The 25,684-nt window shown below is 41.1% G+C and overlaps 1 protein-coding gene across 1 annotated transcript in view; it reads left to right on the top strand.

The window, feature by feature from the left end:
• Positions 1–25,684, top strand: part of LOC147722864 (uncharacterized) — a 336,466-nt gene that overhangs the window by 83,996 nt on the left and 226,786 nt on the right. The window contains exons 3-4 of the mRNA XM_086966907.1: positions 4,023–4,490; positions 22,749–22,862. Coding sequence (XP_086823033.1) covers positions 4,023–4,490; positions 22,749–22,862 — 582 coding nt within the window. The remainder of the gene's footprint in view (positions 1–4,022; positions 4,491–22,748; positions 22,863–25,684) is intronic.

Raw genomic sequence — 25,684 nt, 5'->3', positions numbered from 1 at the left:
AAAGGTGGTGGAACTGCCATAAAAACAGTGGCAGAGAGAAAACTTGTAATATGCTTTGAGGGACCATGGCGGTCCCACTAAGCATATTACTGCTGCAACACCACCAGGGAATAGCGGTTCCCTGGCTTCTGCAGCGAGCCTGTGTGTGTCCCACTGCCCATATAGTAATAGGACAGTCGGGAGACCACCACCGCCGCGCCCCTGCAAGTCCGGTGGTTCATGACCCGCCAGACTTATAATCAGGGCCATAGTGTAGAATATTCTACAAACAGCCATTTGTCCTTTGAAATTAAAGCAAATGATAGCATAAGCCTATGTTCTTGTCACAGTGGTAGCCAACCACTACAACTTACTAACAGAAAGCCTTTCCTAACAAAAAAAAGATAAACTTAGTCCTTCCCTTAATGGGCTATTTCGAAGACACTTGGGTTGACTGGCTACATATCTTCGGACACAGACGCCAACCCAAATTCCAACTACCTTCCTGGGATGTCTATGACAGCACCTTGGCACATGAAGCCAAAACAAACAACACAGTGGAAGGATGGGACAATGCCTTCCAATCCACACTAGGCAGAACCCAACCTGTGCTCTACAAATTTATATAAACATTACAAAAAGAGCAAGGCTACCAAGAACAACGAATGGAACAATCTGTTAGCCATTGGTCCTAAACTTAGCAAACATACAAAAAAGATGTATGTTGTGTTAGAATTTAAAATCAAACTCTTCATAAATGAGAAAAAAAGTAGATTACTCAGAAATTATAATCGAAAGCATAAAAATAATAACCTAGTAAAGTCCTAAAAAATTATGACAAATTCTAAACCAACATATCAAATGTTTTTTTATTTAAAAAAATTAAATTATAATATTATTACATCAGTCAAAAAATGTACTAAAATTCCTATATTAATGAAGACTAACATAATAAAATTATATATGCCAAGAGGGACATAGCAGCGCACTGGTCACATGCTAAGGCGCCCACTGTGCGGAGATGGAGGGGTGGAGTGGACTGTTGTGGGATCCAGGAGGCGGCCCTATTTGAGGCCCGGGGATGCCCGGCCTTATTTAACAAAGTGTGGGGTAAATGGTTTAATACGATGCCACCATGATAATCTGTCTTCCTTTTGCTCTCTGTCATAATGTAACCATCATACAAAATGCTGTGTTGGATATTAATGGACCGACCCTACCTGTAACATCCATCAACCCTGACCTGTTCCCTTTGATGCCTATTGAACTGCAACCTATGAATTTTCTATGTTTACAAAAATCAATAAAGTTGATTATCAAAAAAATTATATATAATATTTTTTTCATGTTATCGTCACACGCAAGAAAGATAAAATTCTGATATCACATTTCCCACCCAAACTGTTTACTTTTCTGTAGCTGCAGATCGTTTTTTTGTATCACTGTAATACAATATTGAAATCAACCAAAAATTGGAAAAGTATTGTCCAAAAAGCAAGAAAAAGTGCAAAAATAAAAAAATCCAACAGAAATCCCTTGAAGCAATCCAAAGTATCTAGGAACTATAAAACCCCTCAAAAAGTGGTTTAAAAAAAAAACGGTCCAGAAAACCCGAAAAAGGGAAATCAAGTTAAAAAGCATTGGTTTATTATCAACCAAAAATGATTTCCTTTTAAAAAATGTGAATTCCGAATGCCCATAGTACAATTTAATGGATAAAAACCTGTAAGGTAAATTAAAAATCTCGTATCAACAACAAAAACATGTCTGTGGGTCAAAAGACCACAGACATTTTGTTGTTGTTAATACGTACTATTTACTATAGGGGAACGTGTCTGTGTGTAGGTCGGTAATCCTGCCCTTGGACCCTCACCAAAACGTTTGTTTCTTGTAAATTAAAAATCTGACCTGCAAAACACATTACAATTTCCAAAAATACATATTCTCAACAGTTAATCATCAAAATAGAACTAACATATCATAAAATAGTGAGAAATTACTAAAATAGTGTACGTAAACCCCAAACTATAAACAAGTGAACAACTCTAACACAAATACACCTAAATATACAAAAAACTCACAAACACTAAATCTAACTTCTAGACCTCCCCTCTAGACCCCCCCCCACTCTTAAAACCCTAAAAGTCCTTAAAAAGGTACTTACCTGTTCCAACCATCAGTAGCACCTTACCACAACCTGGTTCCAGGAAAATAGAGTAAAAATAACACAAATAAATGACAAAATAAAAGGTTACTGCAAAAAAAGCAGCTGCAAAGGAAACTAAAAAAAGAATATCTCCCCGTAGAAATGAATGGGAAATATTGCAAAAATGTTAAATTCATGTATTTAAAACATTGTTAAACATGTACAATATGTTAAAAAGTCTGTGATATAATTTGAAAAACGTGTCAAGTTTAAATTAAATAATAGTATAAAATATATACAATTATTTAATATATACAGAAAACATGTATGTTAAAATAATGTTGTAAATATGAATACAACAACTATTAAGAAATGTTAAAAATCTGTTAAACAAAGGAAAATAAAAGTTGAACATATACAGCATATAGCAGTATGTAAACATAATTTTCATTTTTTTATTAATAAAAAAGGTTTATTTTCGTAACTTCATTTAAAATATTTATTTGTGACTTGATGTATAGATGATTGAAAGGGTAAAACTATGCTATAAATAAACTTAGAAAATATAATAACATTTGAAAAATATGGGACATTTATTTATTATGCAACACATATAATAATATTATTGGTTAAAAGCATACAACAAACTATTTATTTTATTCTATTTACAATAACCTGTAATACTAATAAAATAACACAAGGAATGTCTACTACATACAAATACATGTATAATAAAACATTTCAGAATAACATTTTAAAATTTTATAATCACATTCCAACAGAAATAATTAAAAACAATTGTTAGACACTGAAGGGGTAACATTTACTGTTCCCACTCTAATCTAACCATATTGAGGAAAGGTGTTTGATACTAAAGGGGTGAGACTTCTTATTCACACTCCAATCTAAACCAATTTGAAGAAGACGTTGAACACTAAAGTGGTGTCATTTACTATCCCCACTCCAATCTAACCATATAGGGAGAAGGTGTTGAACACATTGGAGGTCATTAGGATGGCAGGCGGACTTTGCCCGCCCGCCATCCTCACGGGGATTGGTCCCGTGGTGGGGATTATGGTGCGGCCGCCACAGTGTCTGCTGCTTCGTGTATGCAAATGCTGGGGGGCCCCCATCGCTCCTTCCCTCTGGGGGCCTGCAGGAGCCCCAACCTAATTGGATTGCAGAACTTAAACCACACACTGGGAACAGTGGGGTTACAATAGCATTTGCACAGCTGCTTTTCAATATGTTCAGGAGAAGGGCCCCAGTTCTAAATTGTACATAAAATCTGCAGGTGTAAAGTTAGGAGAAAATTTAAAATTTCAGATTTACCTTTTTTAAACGTTTTTTACATCAAAGTGTTTTAGTTGAGTTCTTCCTTTAACTACTCTGCTTCAAATATTAGGTAACATTTAGTTTTAGCACCAAGAGACTCATCGTGAACTGAAGTTTGCACTGTAAAAAACGTACAAGTAATACAATATGACTTCCTTCAGTATGAGCATTACTTGCCCCTGGGTCGGAAAGGTGTAAATTTAAAACGTCATGAAATTGTTGGAAAGGCAAAGCAAATGTACCTAAATGCACATAAAGTTATAATCCTGTGGGTGTTCGTGTCTTTTTCAGCGAACCACTGCTTTCTAGGTGTCACTTACTTTTACAGACTACTCCACACGTCTTGCTGGACGTTTAAAGTTGTAAGTGGTATTTGGCATACATCTTCTTGCGTTTGTCATTCTGACTCAAAATGATACTTAAAACATATTTAAAGCTGAAAAAATTGGCATGTTGCTTTTTAGATGGTGTGTGGCAGCTTCTCTGAGGATGGATGTAAATTATATTTGCAGTGTATCAAAAAAGGTGTTCTGGAAAATAATGCAGCATTTCTTTATTGTAGATTTCCTACATAAACCCTGCTCTTACTGTGCTGAAACCGGATATGTATAAAGCACAACTTCTGCATGACGTGACAGCTGTAGGAGAGCAGGTAGTTCGATTAGAAGCTCATGATATTGAAGATTCTGATGGTGGCAGCGACTTTGAAGACATCATTTTAGGGGATGAAACATCTTTTCTTACTGATGTGAAGAAGAAAAAATGGAATACAAATATGTCCGAAAATTCCAGCAGGAGACAAAACAAATATGCATTGAACTTTCAAAATGTCATTAATATTGATCATGGGGGTGACACCTTAAAAAGGACATTGATCAACAAGGCTGTAATGGGTGCAAGATGTGGAATCCATAATCAGCCGCACAGCTTTTGCAGAAATCTTGTCCGGACCTCCATCTTGGCTGGAAGGAATTTACAAAATAAGCTAGCACAAACGTCAAACCGTGACCTTTCGGAAAGACGTTCAAGCGTAAGTCATCTTTTTTAAGTTGACTATGAGATAGAAGACAAACTTAATTTTAAGAAAGCTGATTTGTGCTCCTAATACCTATAGCTGTGTATGTTACAGTTGGATGAAACTTGCATAAGATTATTATACGTATAGTATCCCTAATGTTGCTAAACAATTTAGAAAGGTGGACAAAAACAGCATAGTTCAGAAAAATATTGGTGAGCTCTTTAATCAAAATGTATTGATACTGCAGCTGACTATACGTTTAGCACCTCAGTCATAGTGTTCACAAAATATTAATGTCCTATGCCAGTACCCTCTGAGACCTGCTGCAATTGGGTCTCACTGGAATTCCAGAGACACGAGTTGAATTCGAATGGAGACAGCACCAGGGATGAAGTCACAGTAGCCAATAAGATATTTTCAAATTTCTTTTATTCTTCTTTAAGTTAAAACAACAGGACAACAGGACAACAGCCAATGCGGTTCGTTCCTTTTATAGGAACTTCATCAGGGCAGAAACATGTTGTAAAAATCACGTCCTACTTTAAGTATCAAGGCGATAGTCAGCCCACCGATGTAGACAGTTTAGGGTCTGATTCCGGCCAGAGCGTGTAAGTGACCCTGGATCAAATTAAATAAGAGGACTCCTTAAGTATCGAATTGGTTCAAAGGGGGATCACCTCTATATTGTAAGCCATTCAAAAGTCTATGCAAGAAGTACAAATTTAGCATTCAATATGCTGTAATTTTAATCTCACCTAAATAATGTCAGTACCGTATTTCAACCAAAATCGATTGACTGTGGTAGTTCTCTCAAAAGTATCAGAAGGGAATTCTGCACAATTAAAAAGATCAGAAAAGGAGGGGTCCGGCCAGACAAATTTGTAACTGCGTTTAAAGGTCCTCGCACACAGGATTAAAGTGGTTATTGACAAGTAATATCTGACATCTGTCTTCTGGAATGGAAGTAGTTCTAATAGAACTAGCAGCAATAATAAACAGCTGCCCGCAGTAACCCAGGACGAACTGAAGCTATGATAAACTTCAGTCGACACAATTGCGAATGCCTTGTATCTCGGCGGCTAAGAATAAGCCCTGATTTAACAAAAGGGGTAACCCTGTGTCCCTCAGAACCTGGGTATGCGTGATTAAACAAAAAATTGGTTCTGTCGGGTAATATAACGAATTACTTTGAGTAATAGCTATGCGAGCTCAAAGAATGGTGAACAATTACATTCAATTACACCTCTCAGAGAACAGATTTAGTTCAAGGTATTTTATATATGAAAAAGTCACAATTGAAATACACTGGAATTACTTCATTCCATTTTAGGTTCAATAACTATTTAAAACCATGTGAAAAAGTGACTATTGGTGAACAACGTGATTAGTGACATACATTCAGTGACATTTATTTACAAATATATACAATGTTGTACATGGGTAAGCAGGGGGGGGGGGGAAATGAACAAGTTTTTGGCGGCCAGAATTTTGAATGAATGCTCCAAGGACACAGATAGTTATTGCGCCTGTTCCCGGGGGTTTCTTGACCAATGTTATGCGTCGGCGTTTCGACCCTTAAGTGCCCCAGTTGGTGGTCACGGCGTGACATCGATGTCAGACGGTGCTCGGCTCCACGAAAGCAATCGATATTTCACTCTATTACGGGATTGACCTCAGGCATCCATCATCCAGGTTGTGAGCTTTCCTTCCTGTGATTCCAGACCCCTTGTCCCCCTCCCCCACCCCCTCTGTCTTGAGAAAGACCCGCTGTGACCACCAACTGGGGCACTTAAGGGTCGAAACGTCGATGCATAACATTGGTCAAGAAACCCCCGGGAACAGGCGCAATAACTATCTGTGTCCTTGGAGCATTCATTCAAAATTCTGGCCGCCAAAAACTTGTTCATTTCTCCCTCCCCCCCCCCCCCCCCCCCTGCTTACCCATGTACAACATTGTATATATTTGTAAACAAATGTCACTGAATGTATGTCACTAATCACGTTGTTCACCAATAGTCACTTTTTCACATGGTTTTAAATAGTTATTGAACCTAAAATGGAATGAAGTAATTCCAGTGTATTTCAATTGTGACTTTTTCATATATAAAATACCTTGAACTAAATCTGTTCTCTGAGAGGTGTAATTGAATGTAATTGTTCACCATTCTTTATGAGCTCGCATAGCTATTACTCAAAGTAATTCGTTATATTACCCGACAGAACCAATTTGTTGTTTAATTAAGAATAAGCCCTAGCCAGCAGTAAAAAGGAGCAGCAGTATATCATAGCTTCACTTGTCCTGGGTTATTGCAGGCAGCTGTTTAATATTGCTGCTAGTTCTATTAGAACTACTTCTATTCTAGAAGACAGCTGTCAGGTATTACTTGTCAATAACCACATTAATCCTGCGTGTGAGGGCATTTAAACGCAGTTACAAATTTGTTTGGCCGGACCCCTCCTTTTCTGTTGTAACACCTACCTGAAACAAGGGTTCTTCCATTTAGAAACACCTTTTTAAAAGAAAATATTTGAAGTAGTCATCTCTGTGTGTACCCCTTAAACCTATTATGTTGGGTGCTTAATATACACGGGTGGGACATGCTAAGTAATAAAGACAAGCATGTAATTTGAATGAACATCTATCAAATGTGGTTTGTCACTGTAGAGGTCCAAGAGGCCTGTTTGGGAAAAATCAATTTTCCCAGTTCAAGCAAAGTAACTGCAGGCCACTTGTATATAAGTTATTTTTGTTGGTTCATCAAAAGAAATCTAGTTTAGTTGCGAACATAGATTTTAGGTATCTGTAGAGGAAAGATAACTTTTACTAATCATACTTTGTTCTGCGTGCAAACATGTCAGGGAATAAACCACTTCTGCTGAATGCCCCTTCTGTCAAGTGGCATTAAGTAGCATCCCAAATAGGTATGAAAATGTGTGCTTTCAGGAAAGTATGCCATCTTCTACAGACAGAAAGATTTTTGTGGGTAGTCATTAGCTGGGATAGTCTATTAGCAAAGGAGCAAGAGCAGATGGCATTACAAAGGTCTTGAGCAGAGGTCTGCCTTTTGACACTGAGATGCCTTATGGAAGATCAAGTGGCATAAGCCTTTTCATCTTGAGAATCCTCACAGACAATAATTTTGCCTGCCGAAGGCGGAAAAAGTGTTTCGAAGTGCTAGATGAGGGAGAGGACTTGAGCTTCTGAAGCAAGAGTCTGTTTTTTAATGGAGGACTCTGTAAAGGTTTACAGTCAAGAGTGAAATATAGGTATGATGTATTTTTAATGCTTGTGAGTTCCGTGCTGATTGGGTTGATTCTGAGGTTGAAAACAGGGCCGGACTTGCCGTAGCGGGCACTGGGCATTTCCGCGGTGGGGTGGGGGCTGGTTCTGTGGCCGCAGGGGACCTCTTGTCTTACAGGGTGCTGGTTTTGCAGCAGTGCTGCAAAATCGTCCCTCTGTAAAGAAAATGCGGGAGCAGTGCTTAGCGGGTTACACACCCCTCCCCTCCTGTTTCCAGGGCCAGTGGAGAAACAACCTGCCATGGTTGGTTGCTGTTCCCAGTCCGGCCCTGGTTAAAAAAGGCAATGGGGGCAGGGAGTCAGTGGGTTCCCCAGAGTGAATGGATGATATGCTGGCCATGGTGGTCTGAGTGGTGAGCGGAGACCAAGTGGTGTTCATTTGGCTGGTATGTGCTGGTTGGTTGAAGCTGTTGAGGTTGAGAGTGGTGGGTTGGGAGTCGAAGTTTTTGTAGACGGTAGCAATCTTGCTTTGGAAGTAGTCCAAGAGGGTGTCACAGTGTTCTTGAGAGGAATGGTCTGTGTTCCCTGTGGCTGCTGGGTTGGAGACTTATTTGACTATTTTGAAGAGTTCTTTCATGTGATTGGCCACTGTATCGTTGTGAGCTGTGATGGCTGTTCTCTTGGCTTCCTTGATGCACAGGTGGTAGTTGCTGAGTGCTGCGTTGTGAGAGGCTCTGTCAAAGGGGTCATTTGTGGCACGCAACTGTTTCTCGAGTCGGTAACAGTTCTGCTTGGCGGATCTGATCTCTGGGGTATACCATCTGGCTTGTTTTGTGTATTTTCTTTTTTTTTGCTGGTATCATTGGGGCGACTCTGTCAGCACATTTGGTGATCCACGCAAAGAAGTTCTGGATAGCCTGGTCAAGGTCTGATGAAGCTTCGAATTCAGTGGTGCTGAGGGCCTGTGTCCACTGTGTCTCTGTTACCTTGCCCCAGTTGTGGTGGTAGGATCTGTGATGTTTAGGGATGGTGTGATGAGTGTCGGAGATGCTGAAGTGAACGATTGCATGTTCAGTCCCAGTGAGTTCTGTGACATTGCTGAATTTGATTCTGGTCTGCAGGAGGTGAAAATGTAGTTGAGTGCGTTTCCGGCTTTCTGCGTGTGTTTGGTAACCAGTTGGGTGAGGCAAATGTTGTTCAGGTTCTTCAGGAGTGCGGTGAAGTTCGCATAGTTGGGGTTGTCAATGTGGTGGTTGAGGTCGTTGAGAAGGACATAGTGGTAGGAGTCAATGGCTAGGGAAGCAATGTGGTTGGATATGGCTCACAGAAAGATGGCCGTGGTCCCGTGGGTCTGTATTCAAGGGGGCCTCTTATCGTGGTCTTGGCGTAGGTCTGTAGTTGGAAGTTGAGGTGTTCCATTAGGGGTATTGGGTCATCGTTGGTGGCGATGCATTGGATGGTTTTCTTGAAGTTGATAGCGATGCACCAGCCGTGTTTGTTGGTGCGGTCTTGGTGTATCATCTTGTAGCAATTGGGTGTTGCCCTGGTGATGCCGGGGTTCAAGGTGGGATTGTACCGTTGTTCAGGGATGAAGGCAGCATCAGGTCAAGGGTGGTGAGGGTGTCCCACATTTCTGTGGTGTACTAGGAGATGGAAAGGGCGTTGAGCAGGATACTTTGGAGCGGGTACGGGTTGTTAGGTTCATTTGTTGACCATGGAGAGGAATTGCTCCAGAAGTTGTTTCGGTGTCTGGGGTCCAGGGCCTGAAAGCTCCTTGGCGGTGTAGCTGTGGGTGGCAAGAGGGCCAGGGGACCCAGCACTGGGAAAGGATGGGCACAGACAGGCTTGCGCTTAGCACACCAATGATGCGCCCGCTTGGCAGCTGTGACGCAGCCTCCATCTGATGATGTATTCTCGATTGCTTATATTTTGTCGGTGCTGTTGTTTTTTTTCTGTATGCTGATAAAAAAAACTTTTTTCAATAAAAATATATTTTTTAAAAGGATACATCCTCTCCCCATATGTGCTTTAATTAAATTTGCAGTTCATTATATTACTTTTGTTTTGAATACAATAAGAATCCTGCAGTGCCCGCGGTCTTGAGATAAGTACGAGCAAAACTAAATTCATGGTTCTTCACAAGCATCAGGCAATTAAAGGGGAGTGTATTTTTAAACAATGAATATCTTAACCAAACTGACATTCTCCAGTATTGGGGTGTCTTTCATAGATCAGATGCTTGAATATCCTCCGTCGTCGAAGTGGGAGTCCCACGGTACATAACATAGCAATGTAGTCATTACATAAGTATATTATAAGATAGAAAAAACCATAGAGTGTTTTATAGAGAGAAAAGACTTGTCACTTCTATAACATATCACAGTCATTATGATTAGTCCAAATTCCAGCCAATCAGGTGCCAGTACCCTCTTGAATGCTCTCCTCAGAGGCTCAGGCCCTCAGATTTTCTACTGCACATCGTGTGAAGGGAGTCTCATTGAACTCTGCTCAGTTTTTTCTCTTTTTCTTCTTAAAGAACAACTTCATCATGTCTAAACCAAGAAGTTCCTCTTTAGACCTTGTGGGACTTGTGGAAAACAGCTACTTCATTCAGAAGACCCTCATAAAAAGTGCATTTATTGCCTCTACCCTGAACACCAGGTATAGGATTGTAAACTTTGTAGGACTTTCTCCCAAAAGCCTATAAAGGATATAGAAGGGCATCTCCTTCTGTGGCTACAGAAGTTGAAGACTAAGGATAACCCTCTATCAGATGTGAAGAGTGTGTCCTCAGTCAAAACTACTTCATCCTTGAAGAGAACCAGTGAGTCTCAGAAGGTTTCTCCTAAAGCAAAAGTGGTGAAGAAACATCATATTGAGAAGTCCATTGACTGACCTTCAACATTAAAAGGATTGATTTCCACACCTCAGAGTCTCTCATCACCTGCTACGCCCCCGAACATTCTTCAGAAAGGGGAAAGGACCTCTTCAGAGATTATTGATTGTGCTGTTGATGTGTCTTCTACTGGGTTCCGTTTATTGGCAGGTGCAGTAGTCCCAAGGCGGCAAGGCTGGTTAAAGGCCACTTCTTTCCGTCAAGAGGTGCAGATGAAAATATTGGACATGCCACATGACGGTGAATCACTGTTTGGTCAACACATCGATGATGCCCTTCAGACAATCAAGAAGAACACCGGCACTGCTCGTGCTCTCAGCACTCTTCAATTTAAAAAACAACCCTTTCGGGGTGCGAGAGGCCGTGGCTCCACATCTTCCTTTCGGGGAAGTTCCAATCAGTATCGACAAGGCCAACAACGTTACTCCTCCCAGAGTCAGCAATCGTACAGACAACAGACAACAGACAACTACTTTTTATAGACAATTCAGAGGTAAATACTCTTACAGAGGAAAGGATTCCTCCAAAAAGCAATGACTTTTTTCCATCCGCCATCCCTGACACCTCCTGCTTTTTCAAGGGTTGGAGGTCGAATATCCCACTTCTACTCCAAATGGTCATTGATAACTACTGATCATTGGGTTCTGGATATTGTGCACAGAGGGCACGCATTGGAGTTTGTAAAGATCCCTCCCAATTCCCCACCAAAAGGGCCTCCTCCTGCCCATCAGGAACTTTTGAAACAACTCACAATTTTACTTAGAAAAGGTGCGATCGAAGTGGTTCCGAAACTACAAAAGGGCAGAGGATTCTATTTGAGGTTCTTCCTTATTCAGAAAAAGTCGGGAGAATGGCGCCCATTCTGGACCTACGAGCCCTAAACAAATACATCAAAAAGCAAACATTCTGCATGCTGTCCCTTCAGGAAGTGCTTCCTTTACTATCCCAAGGGGAGTATATGACAACGTTAGACCTTCAGGATGCTTATTTTCATCTTCCAGTTCTACCAAGACACAGAAAATTCCTCAGATTCAGAGTGGCCAGGAAGGATTTTCAATTCAAGGTCCTTCCATTTGGCCTTCGGTCCGTGCCCCGCGTGTTTACCAAAGTCCTCGCACCGGTGGCAGCTTATCTTCGTCTACAAGGAGTGCAAATTTTTCCTTATCTCAACGACTGTTTTCTAAAAGCACGGACGTTCGAGCAGGTCCCAAGACACACTCTATTTTGCAGGTCCCTCTTCCAGTCTCTGGGCCTTACGTTCAACATGGAAAAGTCTCATTTTCTTCCCGTGCAAAACAGACTGTTCTTAGTAGCCATCCTAGAAACTAAGCTGGCAAAAGCCTTTGTGTCACACGAAAGACGTTAACGTCTTTGCAACCTATCGGCCTCCCTCCGGTTAAAAAAGTCAGTTTCTGTTCGCAGTTGAAATCTTTCCTAGGTATATTGTCCCCTTGCATTCCCCTAGTCCCTCACTGCCGCCTAAAAATGAGGCCCATCCAGGAGGAATTCGACAAGCAATGGACTCAAGTCTCGGTATCCTTCAACAATGTGATCAAAGTCACATCTTAGATGAAAACAGCTCTGCTTTGGAGGTCTCTCGAGGAAAACGTCTCTTCAGGTCATCCATTTCTGGTGGACACTCCTAATTTCACTCTCACAACAGACGCATCTCTCAAAGGGTGGGGTGCACATCTTCGGGATGTTACAGTAAAAGAAAGGTGGGACATCCACCAAAGGACCTGGCACATCAACCTGCTGGAGTAACTTGCCATTTTTCTGGCTCTGAAAGCGTTTCGCAGCATCATACAGGGAGCCTCAGTATTTATCCAGATGGACAACACAACTTGCATGCACTACATAAACAAACAAGGGGGCACAGGGTCCATCTTGCTGTCCCTTCAAGCCCAACAAATCTGGGATTGGGCAATCCAACATCAAATCACCCTCCCAGCAGTGCATGTTCCGGAAGCATCCAACATTCTTGCAGATTCTCTGAGCTGGTCGACCTCGACCAATCACGAGTGGGAATTACATCAACCCACACTGGATCGCATTTTTCGGTTATGGGGTCCTCCAAATCTGGATCTGTTCGTAACACATCTGAACTGCAAATGCCCATTCTACGCAAGTTGGCTTCCCCAACCAGAGTCGTGCAGGAATGCCTTTTTGATGAACTGGTCAAAAATATATGCCTACGCTTTTTCACCAATTCCTCTGGTCCCAAGAGTTCTTAAACAAATGAGGAAGGAACCCTGTCCCATTATTCTAATTTCTCCCAGGTGGGCTCGACAAGTCTGGTTTATGGAACTTCTGCTCCTGTCTCAGTGTGACCCGATCATGCTTTGCCCGCTTCCGAATCTTCTGACCATGACTCAGAGCCAGGTTTGTCATCCCGACCCAGCATCTCTTAACTTAGCGGCTTGGAACCTGAGCACTATGAATTTGCAAATTTGAACATTCCTTTAGATTGTGGGGAAGTTCTTGCAAAGGCTAGGGCATCCTCAACTGTGAAGAAATATAAGCTAAAATGGAAAAGATTCTGTCTATGGTGTGATGCGGCTCAAGTGCATCCTGTTCATTCCACTCCGAATCAACTCTTGCCTTTCTTTTTACATCTGGCAAAATCAGGCCTCTCGCATTCTACTCTAAAGGTTTTTTCTGGCAGCAATCTCAAGGTTTTGTCAGGATGGTTCAAACTCTCTTAAATCTTCCGGAGTAATTCAATAATTCTTCAGGGGTCTCTTTCGGATGTTCCCACCAATTCGTCGACCACCTCCTCCTTGGCGTTTAAATATTGTGTTGGCACAACTTATGAAGCCTCCTTTTGAGCCAGTCCATAATGTCAATCTCAAGTTCATTACTTGGAAGACTTCGCTGCTATTGGCCCTCACTTCCTCACGTTGAGTCAGTGACATTCAGGCGTTTACCACTAAACCGCCTTTTCTTCAGTTCACCGAGGACTCTGTTATGCTCCGCACCAATCCGGCCTTTATTCCCAAGGTGCCATTGGATTTCCACCTCAATGAACCAGTCATCTTGAAACGTTTTTTCCTAATCCTCAGACATCAGCAGAGAGAGCACTACATTCTTTAGATATCAAAAGATGCCTAAACTTTTATCTTCATAGAACGGCTAATATCCGTAAAACTGATCAACTTTTTGTGGCCTACGGACGAATGCGAAAAGGGCATCCAGTCACCAAACAAACTATTGCGCGCTGGATATCTACATCGATTGCTTTTTGCCATCAGCAAGCGGGAAAACCACTTACTGCTACTGTTCGAGTGCATTTTACCAGAAAAGTTTCTTCTTCTACTGCGTTATTTGCTGGTGTGCCTCTTAAACACATCTGCAGAGCTGAAACATGGTCCAGCAGACACACCTTTACAAGGCACTACTGTCTGGATGCTGTTGACAACGCTGACTCAGTCGTGGGCAGGCAGTCCTACGTAATCTTTTTAAATAAGGTTAGCCTCTGTTGCTTCCCTCCTCCTGTATACAAGATACTATTTCTTTTATATATACGTCAGTCTCTTTGTACTGTGTATTATTGTTATATTGATTCATATGTACCTTGTATTATTCTGATACCACTGCTCACTACTCTTATTCAAGCATGTGTATCTATGAAATACACCCCAATACTGGAGAAGATCAAAAGTTACTTACCTGTAAACTGTGGTTCTCCAGTATTAGTGTCTTTCATAGATTCACATGCGTCCCACCCTCTTCCTCTCCGCTACAACTTGATACTTTGCCACTCTTGCGCTATGGAAATCTGAGGACCTGAGCCTCTGAAGAGAGCATTCTAGAGGGTACTGGTGACTGATTGGCTGGAATTTGGACTAATCATAACGACTGTGATATCTTATAGAAGTGACAAGTCTTTTCTCTCTATAAAAACTTCATGTTTTTTTCTTTCTTATAATATACTTATGTTATGACTACTTTGCTATATTATGTACCGTAGGACTCCCACATCGTTGACGGAGGATATTCAAGCATGTGAATCTAAGAAAGACACCAATACTGGAGAACCACAGTTTACAGGTAAGTAACTTTTGTTCTTTTTAATTATCTAGGAATCAGCCTTGGAAAACAACTTTACTGGAAACCCCAGATAGAAACAATGGCCCTAAAGCACCGCCAATTAGCAGGTGCATTGCTGAAAAAACATAAGTCCTCACTAACCAAGCATGTAAGCCCAGTTTTGAAGATTTATAACACCAAAGTCATAGCTTCTGGACTCTAGGGTTATGACAATTTGACTCCACTAGTTTTAGCCCAAAATTAATTTATGAAAGGCATCACCGGTCTCCCACAAAATACTCCGCTCAAGCCCATATACTATGACCAAGACTGTAATAGATTGGATGAGATTGCAACTGTTGACCAGTGGGTCAACAGTTCCCCTCTAAAAAAGAAATGAAGGAGTCTACTGGTCCATGGTCGTAATGAATAGTACCCAAGGCATTGAGAGTGCAACACTGATAGGAAAATGTATAGAGTTCTAGCCTTGTCCACAGTACGAATCATTCTGGGATGTTATATCTAAGCCCAGAGACAGAAGACTCTATTTTCAATTTTGGGTGGGTACATTACCATTGAAATCTCTCTCACACAAATGACATAATTTAAATATTAATTTAAATATAATAGGGTGCAGCCTACCCCATCCCTCATATGGGCCTAACTCCTTAGCTTTACAAAACATAATTTAAATGACAGCAAATGCCAATTGTGTGTAGAATATGACGAGACTCATTCACACATTCTATTTGTCTGTCCAGCTTATAAGGACCTTCGGGAAAAATGGTTAAAACCAGTATGTAGAAATATGGGCGCCAGGCTTAGCACCATTGCATTGTGAATAATGTTGACAAACACAAATGAACTGTGCGTAATAGCATCTGGAAAATTCTTAAGCTGGATAAGGTCAATCCGTGACAAAATGTCTAAGACCTTTGTGGCCATACAATCCAATTGCCAACAAAAAGACCAAAGTTGATGTACAAAATGGTTAGGCCACTGCTAATATTGGCCGAGTAATGATGAATGAAAAACTCTGTTTTTGTATAATTGCGGTTACAATTATAGAAGCCCACTGTCACTTAGTGTTGTAAATGATGGTGCGTATCTTATAGACATTATGTTGCTCTTTCTATGGCCCATTGGTCCAAGCACATTTTATACAATCCAATCAACTGTTAATTTTTATGATACTTTTAGGAAATAGATATTTTAAATCTTAAAAACAAAATGAGTTTCATATATGAGAATATAATGGCTTTATGGTTTTTTCTTAACTTCTTAATCTTTGCATGGTCCTGAAGCTCTCGAACTCCAATTTTGAACTTTTGTAAATATGCCAAGTACAATGGCTAAAAGGGTGCATACACCACCAAATGAAATGTTAAGTGTACCGTTGTAAATGTCTTTTGTGATCTTGGTGATCGAAATATAGATTATAAATGTAATAATACATTCCAGTAAAAAGTGCAAAATGTATTCCATGTAAAGAGATACACATCTGAATGTCACCCATCTCTTGGAACTCCTCTGAAGCCCTAAACAGCAAATGTTTCAGTGCTAATCATCAAGACAATTACCATGACCAGTTATTCTTAACCTATTACTTAACCTAATTACTCACTAAAAGGAAAACTCACCTACCTAACGGCAGTGAGGGAATATAAAAAGGCTATTTCAATGGCTAAAGCCGCGCACTTCTCCTCTAGAATCCTAGCCTCTAATAACCAATCTAAGGAAATCTTTACAATTGTAGGTGAACTGTCCAACCCAGACAGAGTCCTAATTAAACCCACACCCTCTCAAGCTCTCTGCAACCACTTGAATAACTTTTTTATTGATAAAATCTCCTCCATTAAAGCAAGTATCCCCACAACTTCCTATCCTACGCCCGTTAACCCCTACTCCCTTGAATCTTTTCCGACCATCGACACCCAGACCTTCCAGGACCTCCTGTCCAAAATCATATCTGGTTCCCCCATGGACTGTTGTCCACCACATGTCCTGAAAGATGCCCTCACCGCCCTCCCGGGTCCAGCCCTCTCTCTCCTGAACGACTTTCTATTCCAGGGCTGTGTCCCTAAGGCCTTTAAAGAGGCAATTGTGGTCCCCTTCTTGAAAAAATCTGGGGCAGACCCCCAGATTTTGTCAAATTACCGCCCTATCTCCTTGCTTCTGTACCTGGCCAAGGTGCTGGAGGCCCATGGCATGTGGTGAAATATCTGTCCAAGTTTATGGAACAAACCAATTTCCTCGACACCACAAAGCTGGATTCCGTCCTGCCCACTCTACTGGGACGGTCATTCTTCCTATGAGAGAAGGCCGATAGAGGTACTCCTCAGGCCATGGTGCTGTTAGATCTTTCGGCCGCCTTTGACATGGTCGACCATGGTATCTTGGAGGATCGTGTCAGGGAGGCGGCATCCAGAGCTCAGCCTTCAGCTGGATCAACTCCTTTCTGGAAGATCACTCCCAGGCAGTCCGTATAGCCCAGTTTACGGCTCTCAAATTAAGAACCACGTGCAGGGTGCCACAGGGCTCCTCGCTTTCCCCTCACTTGTTTAACCTCTACCTTCTCACGCTGATTAGGTCCCTGAAGGAAAGGAAAGTGCCCACCTTTAATTATGCCGATGACCTACAAATAATGTTCACAATCGACAACTCACCACAATCAGTCTCTGACTTTCAGTCTACCATGCCGTTCACTGCCACTGGATGGACTGCAACCACTTAAAGGTAAACCCAGGCAAGACCGAACAAGTCCTGACACGTGGCAGCCACAACTTCTGGGGCCCACACTATTGGCCAAGGGAACTAGGACTCCCCTAACCCCTTCTTCCTCCGCCAAAAGCCTTGGTGTCACAATAAACAATGACCTATCTCTAAAAACACAAGTCGGGTCTGTGATCTCCACCTGCTTCTTCCAGCTGCGTAAGATGAGAAAGATAAGCAGGCTACTCACCCAAGCAGCTTTGATACAGGTCTTGATAGCCATGGCTCTGTCACACCTAGACTACGCCAACGCAGTCTATCTCGGTATGCCACTTTTCCTAAGCAAACAGTTACAGATAGTACAGAATCAAGTGGCCAGACTGATCTACCAGCAACCTAGGTGGCAACATGGCTCCCCCTCCTGAGGAAGCTGCACTGGCTCCCTATTTCTCAATGCTGCACATTCAAAGTAGGCTGTTTGGTGTTTAAATCCCTGCATGGCTGGATCCCCAAATTCATAGGCAGCCTTATATCACGGTACACCCCCTCATGCAACCTCCGCTCAACTGACCTCCAACTTCTGGCAATCTCTACCTTTAAGTTGAAGCGACAAGGGGGATGCAGGTTTGCAACTCTGGCTCCCAGACTATGGAATTCCCTTCCCCTTGGAAATCAGGTCAAGTACCGACTTACTGAGATTCAGAAAATTCCTCAAAACATTGCTGTACATCCAGGTCTACGAATAACTTCCCACCAGGTTTGGCACCTCCTAGAATCAGCGCCATGAAACCATCCGGTGTACGAGTGCTTTATAAAACCCTTATAACATAACATATCACATACTGATATGTGTTTTCTTAAATGTTTAAGTACGACTTTGTATGTGTGTACATATATTTATAGATATGTTTTTACACACATGCACAGTCTTCCAGAGTGTCCATTACAAGTGGCCCCATGATGTTCTGTGGCCCCTCGGGTGTCTCCCCCAAAAATAATTTCTAGAGAAGCCCCAGTTCAAAATCTTGTGTTTGGTCAAATTGAAACACGCCCAGAGAACACCTTGCTAGTGCGCAAGTCAGTCAGTTCCAGGTAAGTTTTGAACTAATTCCCATCATGGTTCTAGCAGCTGCAGCTTTTCATATACCACCACTTGCACCAGTGTTACCAATAGGGCCCATGCTTGTAATGGTACACAGACAAAATATCGATTTTTAAATATCGATATGCAAAAATATCGAAGTTTAAATATCGATATACAAAAATATCGAAGGTAAGTAATATCGACAGTCTAAATATCGATATTGGTATGATATCAGTAATATCGAAGTTGTAAATATCGATGTTAATAATATCGAAATTAATAACTTTGATGTTACTAATATCAATTTTTAAATAAATTTAGTGTATATTATATTGTATTTATTATGTTTTATTATTTATTTTTAATGTTATTTTATTAAATATTGTCTTTTACTACTGTAGCGGGTTGTGGGTTTATAGGGGAATAGGGTGGGAAGTAATTTAATTATGTTAAATTAATTATTAATTAGTAGGAATTATTAATTAATTAATTGAGAATTAATTTTAAATAATTTTTAATTAATTTATTAATTGATAAATATGTTCTGTAGCGGGTTATGGGTTTATAGGGGAATAGGGTGGGAAGTAATTTAATAATAATTAATTAATTGATATATGTTTGTACATATTTTAAATAATTAATTGGTAATTAATTTCTATTAAATAGTTTATTAATTATTATAAAAAAATTCATATTTATAATTATTAATTAGTTGGTAATTAATTATTAATAATTATTTAATTAAATTAATTAAAGTAATTTTTATATATATTATTTATTGTTATTCTTAATTAATTGTGCAAAATAATAATTATTAAATTAAATTAATTACAGCAAATGTGCTAATATATTTACTTTATTGTTATTGTTAATTAATAATTAATTGGTAATTAAATAATATTAATTAATTTTGGGTACAGGGGTATTTTTAGGGTTCAGGGTCAGTTTTCAGTTCATGGGTACAGGGGTATTTTTAGGGTTCAGGGTCAGTTTTCAGTTCATGGGTAAAGGGGTATTTTTAGGGTTCAGGGTCAGTTTTCAGTTCATGGGTAAAGGGGTATTTTTAGGGTTCAGGGTCAGTTTTCAGTTCATGGGTAAAGGGGTATTTTTAGGGTTCAGGGTCAGTTTTCAGTTTTTGGGTAAATGGGTATTTTTAGGGTTCAGGGTCAGTTTTCAGTTCATGGGTAAAGGGGTATTTTTAGGGTTCAGGGTCAGTTTTCAGTTTTTGGGTAAAGGGGTATTTTTAGGGTTCAGGGTCAGTTTTCAGTTTTTGGGTAAAGGGGTATTTTTAGGGTTCTGGGTCAGTTTTCAGTTCATGGGTAAAGGGGTATTTTTAGGGTTCAGGGTCAGTTTTCAGTTTGTGGGTAAAGGGGTATTTTTAGGGTTCAGGGTCAGTTTTCAGTTCATGGGTAAAGGGGTATTTTTAGGGTTCTGGGTCAGTTTTCAGTTCATGGGTAAAGGGGTATTTTTAGGGTTCAGTGTCAGTTTTCAGTATTTGGGTAAAGGGGTATTTTTAGGGTTCTGGGTCAGTTTTGGGTTTTTGGGGTACAGTCGTACAGGGTAAAAATTAAATAAATTTAAATTAAATCAATTAAATGAAATTACAAAATATAAAATGACATTAAATTATTACGTTTTTATTTTTTTTTAAATGTATATGTATTAGTTTTAATTTTTTAATTATGTTTTAATCTTTTTATTTAATATTTGTAACATTATATGTATTTTATAATTATTTTAACATTATTATTAATACATTTAAAAAAACGATATTTTTAATTTCGATATTTTTGTACTACGATATTATTTTTTCGATATTTTTGTACTTACCTTGTTAGGGATAGGATTCCGATATTTTTGACTTCGATATTTTTGTCCCGATATTTTTGTATGTCGATATTTTTGATTTCGATATTTAGTCAGACATTCGCTTGTAATTCCTCACTTGATACGTCTGCCGGCACTCAAGAGGTACTACGAAAGGCAAGGAAGTGGCAGACATTGTTCGCATAATTCAAGTTATACCACCTATGTCTTACTGCACAGCCTCATGTCCCTTTTTTCGCCTCTCATCTGAGTGGGGGTTGGCAATAAGTGAGGCAGCTATCTCTGGTTGGGTAACAACTGGCTGCATAGTCAGTTGGGCATATGGCCTGTCCATGGACTATTCCCTAGCCCCAAATTCTTGTAGAGCAAACACTCTGTGCAACAGAGGTTTCCATATTGGAGAATGGGAGCAGGAACAAAGGACTGCATTTATTGTGATGCAAAAATACATTTTCTGAAAGGAAAGAAGTCTTAGAAATGAGAATGTATCTTTCACCTGGAGGTCTGATGTTATCGGTGACACTCTCTTACGCCTTCAGGCATGCCACCATGCACAGATTAGGGCAGCTTCTAAATGCTGGATATGAAGTAAAGGAGTAAAAATTCTCCTCATCAAATCTTGAGGACTGACGTCAGAAAATCTCCTACAAGATACCAAGCACATGAATGTTGGAAGTTTCCCTAACAGTTACTTTCTAGTCAGATATTTATTCTCTGGTCAGCAAAAAAATTAAAACGATGTTCTCGACCCACAATGTGGTCAAGGAAGTAAAGAGTGGCCCTATGTAGATTTCGCACCATTGGGTGATCGCCCACCTGTGTATCATTCATTTGGAGGTGACCTGCTGATATGGCAGAGCAGAAAGTGTTTGTTAGACCTGTGAGGAGAGCCTTAAGAGGCCCTTTCTCAAAGGAAATTCAGGACATATATCAGTTCTGACTAGATGCCACCAGTCAAGCCATCTTTTCCAAGCTGGTCTGTAGAGCTTTAATCTTTCTTCTGCCTAGACCATTTGGATGAGATCCTCAACTTCTCTCGATAAACCAGAGATTTACCAGCATCCCCTGTAACCCCTAAGGCCATTAGGCACAGAATGCTCTCCTTTACAAGATTCCTCAGTATGTGACGATCAAGTGGGAGATGGATTGGAGAATCACTCGAAATTCCAGAACACCTGCTACCAAACCTGAGATTTCCTAATCAGACTGACCGTTACCACCTCCACTTTCATTCTTCTAATGTTACTCCATTATCATAGCAAATGGAAGAAATGTGTGCCCTTGTATTGTGCCATGTCCTGAAGAAATGAATCAGTTACCATTGTGGCCGGATCTGATCTCCAATTGTGGCACCTCTCCAATTGATGATCTAGCCTAGATGCCAAGAGGTTGACTGAGAAGGACCCCCATGCCTGTATATGCTGTAAACTTCCAGATCCAGTTTCCATATGCTTGAATTCTTCATGTGTCTGGAGTGCCAGTCCGCTACTGTGTTCCTCAACCCTGGTAGGTATTCCACCATTACCATGATCTTATTGCCTATGTAGAAGTTACAAAAATCCTTGGCAATGTCAGCCAAGACCTTCAATCTGGTACACCCAAGGGGATTTATATATCAAATTGCCGACATGTTGCACATCATGAGTAGGGTTCCTCCTAACAAAAGATGCTCAAGTAACGTCACTCAGAGTCTATGGGAGAAAGAGTTCGGCACATAAAAAACTGCAGAATCCATTGTTTCGATTTTTTCCATTTCTGAGGAGGGAGAACAATGCTTCACTTGATTTGTATGTTACCAGACCTGAGCAGAGACAAAAGCAGCAAGTATGACTTTGCTGCATCTTTGTTAATCCAGCAACTAATCACTAATTGAACTTTTAATTGTCTAAATCACCAGGCATGCCCATGGGGCCCAAACCTTTGTCAATCCTTGTAGCTCAATCTGCTCAAACTACCCAACCACCTACTCTTCAATTAACCAGGTTGTTCATATTTGGTTATAAAAAGGCTTTGATTTTCATGATCATGAAATACCAATTTGGACTCACACTTCATATATGGCTGAATGAGCAACCAGGAGTAGCACTCTCATAAACTCCAAAAATATACATTTACCTTTGTAGATAGATTTGTAAATATAAAGCATCGGTCTGCTGCAGTGTCTAAAGATGGAGGTGTATACTAACTTTGTAAAATATTAAACTGCTATTCTACATTAGGATGTTGCTTTAAAGATGCAATGCAGTGTGGCTAACCTGATTTGATCAGGAAATATACAATGTGATATTCTTCATCATTTAAGGACAAATGGGATTAAAATGTAACAAAGTCAAAGAGATTTACCAAACTACCCCAAACACGTTTAGGTCTGTTGTGCTGTATTTCATTTCTGTCTGAGATTTAAAGTGAGACAATCAAGAGTTATAGAGAAATTTAATGGTGATTAGGGTAATTTACATATATTGTATAATTTCCTCTGCAGCCATGTTATCCTATTAGATCATCAGTTCAACAGTGGTGGCCCTTTGCATGGAGAAGAATTTCAGGCTATGATTCCATTGGGCCTCTGGTCAAATCAGAAACAATGCATCATGAGGTAACCTATACTTTCATGAGTCACTGTGCTTTTTTAACAGTCTCACAGAAATTCAGACCTGCGTTGCCCTTTGCGGTAATAATGCATTAGACCTATTAAATGGCTTAAAATTAGCTAAAATCAAATCAGGCTTCCCTGAATGGCAAGCCAATCCCCTTATCTCTGTGTTTCAGAGTTCCACAAATATTGTCCAGGCGAGAAGGCCATAGGAATGCTAGTCCTTCACACACACATTAAAACTTCATGTTCTAGGCCCCTAATAAAATGAACCTAGTGTGTACTTTGAGATTTGCAAAAAAGTGCATATTTGTTGGCTTCCATTATTTCACTATGTTCCAACACAGTATAATGCCTGTTGTAGATTACCAGACCCATACAACTAGGTTTTGCACTTATTAAAATGTGGAGGTACGTTATTGGCATTAATATGGCTATAGGTTTTCTGAAATGATGTTCCAAACAGTTCAGAGCTAACTGCTGCAGACTTTTGATTCCCATGTGTATGCAACTTTCTAACGAACATAATCTGTTAGCTGTTATGTGGGCAATGAGAGATTTGAGAGGCATGCTGTTGGAAATACCATCCATGATACCCAAGTAAATGGCATGCATGTGCTGTGCTGGATGCTCACAGTTCTCTGCTTATCATGTACTGTTAGTTGTGTGGGCATGTGATTAGAGATGGGTTGCACGTGCATAAAGCAAGTGGATCCATGCTAATATTTCAACACCAAAGCTCATCTCATCTAGCAGTACAAATGTTTCAAATTTGTGTTTAAATGTCTTTATTGATTTCCGATTAACCATGAAACATACAAAGTTACAGTTTTCTCTGTGAGTACTACTGTGAGCTCCATCAAGGGGCTGGCTTAAGTAAAGAGAAAACAAAATTAAACAAAACCCCGCCTTCCTTTCCCTTTCAGGCATAAAGCTGTACGGTAAGTACCCTCGGACTCGCCCCCTGGCTTGAGACTTCTGTCTCGAAGCAGCCTATGATCGTTGGTGTGTCGTATCTTCTTGTGGCACTGTTTGTAGTGGGTCGGCTAATCACAACAGTCTCAAATACCTTGGGCAAGTGAGTTCTTTAAACTCAGAGGTTAATAGTGACATGAAGGGTTCCAGAGATCTTGGAACGAGGCCCAAGGATTGGAGAGCGAGAGAGAGATCCTCTCCATCTCAAGGACCATAACCTTTGAAACCACCCCAGATAAGTGGGCAAGGTGGTTGTCCCTCAGTGAGATAGGATATTTTGTATAGCCACCCCCAAAGCCAGTGCAATATGCCGACCCCTACGTGTTCTAAGTGGAAAGGTAAGAGGATTGGGAAGAACCAGCAGAGTGTAAGCAGGAAAGCAGGGTATCTGGGGGTCAAAGTTGGCGTCAATGTCATCTAGGACTTGCGTCAAGTAGCTCGAGATTTGAGGGCATTCCCACAACAGGTGGGTTAGAGTGCCCGGCGAGCCACGCGATCTCCGGCATTGGGGGCTGCGGGTCGGGTTGCCTCTGTGAAGCCTTGGGGTGTGAGATACCAATAGGTTGCTATTTACATTGCGGTCTCTATGTTCGCAACACTGCATGCCGTGTGCCGAGCTCTGCCATAAATGTTCGTCCATTCTTTCCGCGAGAGTGTCCTGCCCAACTCTCCCTCCCATCTCAACTGTCTGCGGGATTTGTCTGTCTCTGGTGTGCCTCCGAGAAATCTATAGAGTTCTATTGTCAATCATGTGTCTGTGTGTTTCGTCACTAACCACTTCTCAAATGGTGTAAGGGCCCTCTGTGCTCCCTCCCGAACATCTGACTGCATAACCCAATGTTGGATTTGGTGGTATCGGAAGTGTTTCTTCTCTGGGAGACTCTGTTGTGTACGGACGTCAGTAAAGGATAAGGGCCCCTCCACATCAAAGAAGTGTCCGATGGACCGGCAGCCCTCTTTTGTTTATGACTCAAATGCTCCCATGTCGAGACCAGGAGTGAAGTCAGGATTCTGGACTATAGGTGTAATTGGAGATGGGAATGTTGTAAGCCCACAAGATGTGGCCAACCTATCCCAGGCTGCTAGTGTAGAGTGTGTGACCTTTGATAAGTATAATTTGCGGGGCCTTGCTGCCTTTGTAAGAAAGGTGACTCCCCATAGGGGCTGTATGGCTAAGGCTCTGTTCATGAACAGCCCATTGGCTGTTCATGAACAGAGCCTTAGCCAGACAGCCCCGATGGGGAGCCACCTTTCTTACAGTGACCACTCTACCAGTGTTCTCAGTTGCAACGCCCAGTAATGTAAATGTAAATGTCCAGTATTTGTAAAGCGCACAGCTACCCCGCGCTGGGGGCCGTCGGGAAGATTAAGCGAGCTATTCTCCAGAGTCCCATGGTGCTGGGCTCAGCTGCCGCCGGCACCGGGGATTGAACCGTGAGTCCCGGGTTCCGGAGTCAGTCACCCTGGCCGCTGCACCACACCTCTTGCAAATGTGGGATTGCTAACCCGCCTGCGGTTGGGGGCCTGTAACATAGTTCTCTGAGTAATCTGGGTAGCTGGTCTCGTGAAAATAAAGCGCTCCAAATCACGCTGCATTGAGTGTAGCAATCCTGACAGGGAGGCCCATGGGAGAGTCTGAAATAAAAATATTATCTTAGGTAAGAGTGTCATTTTGAGCACGTTATGCGGCCCAACCAAGGCAGCGAGTGTGGTCTCTATCTGCGGAGACAGTAACGTATATGTTTTTTTTGCAATTGTCACCCCGAGTGGGACGGGTATGCCTAGACGTGGGTCCCATCCTCTCCATGCCACTGGGGTCAAACTATCCTGGCTGATGACGGCTGAAAGCA

This window comes from Lissotriton vulgaris, chromosome 4_1 (genome assembly GCF_964263255.1).
Source record: "Lissotriton vulgaris chromosome 4_1, aLisVul1.2, whole genome shotgun sequence".
NCBI lineage: Eukaryota > Metazoa > Chordata > Amphibia > Caudata > Salamandridae > Lissotriton > Lissotriton vulgaris.
This window is presented reverse-complemented; position numbering and strand designations above follow the sequence as displayed.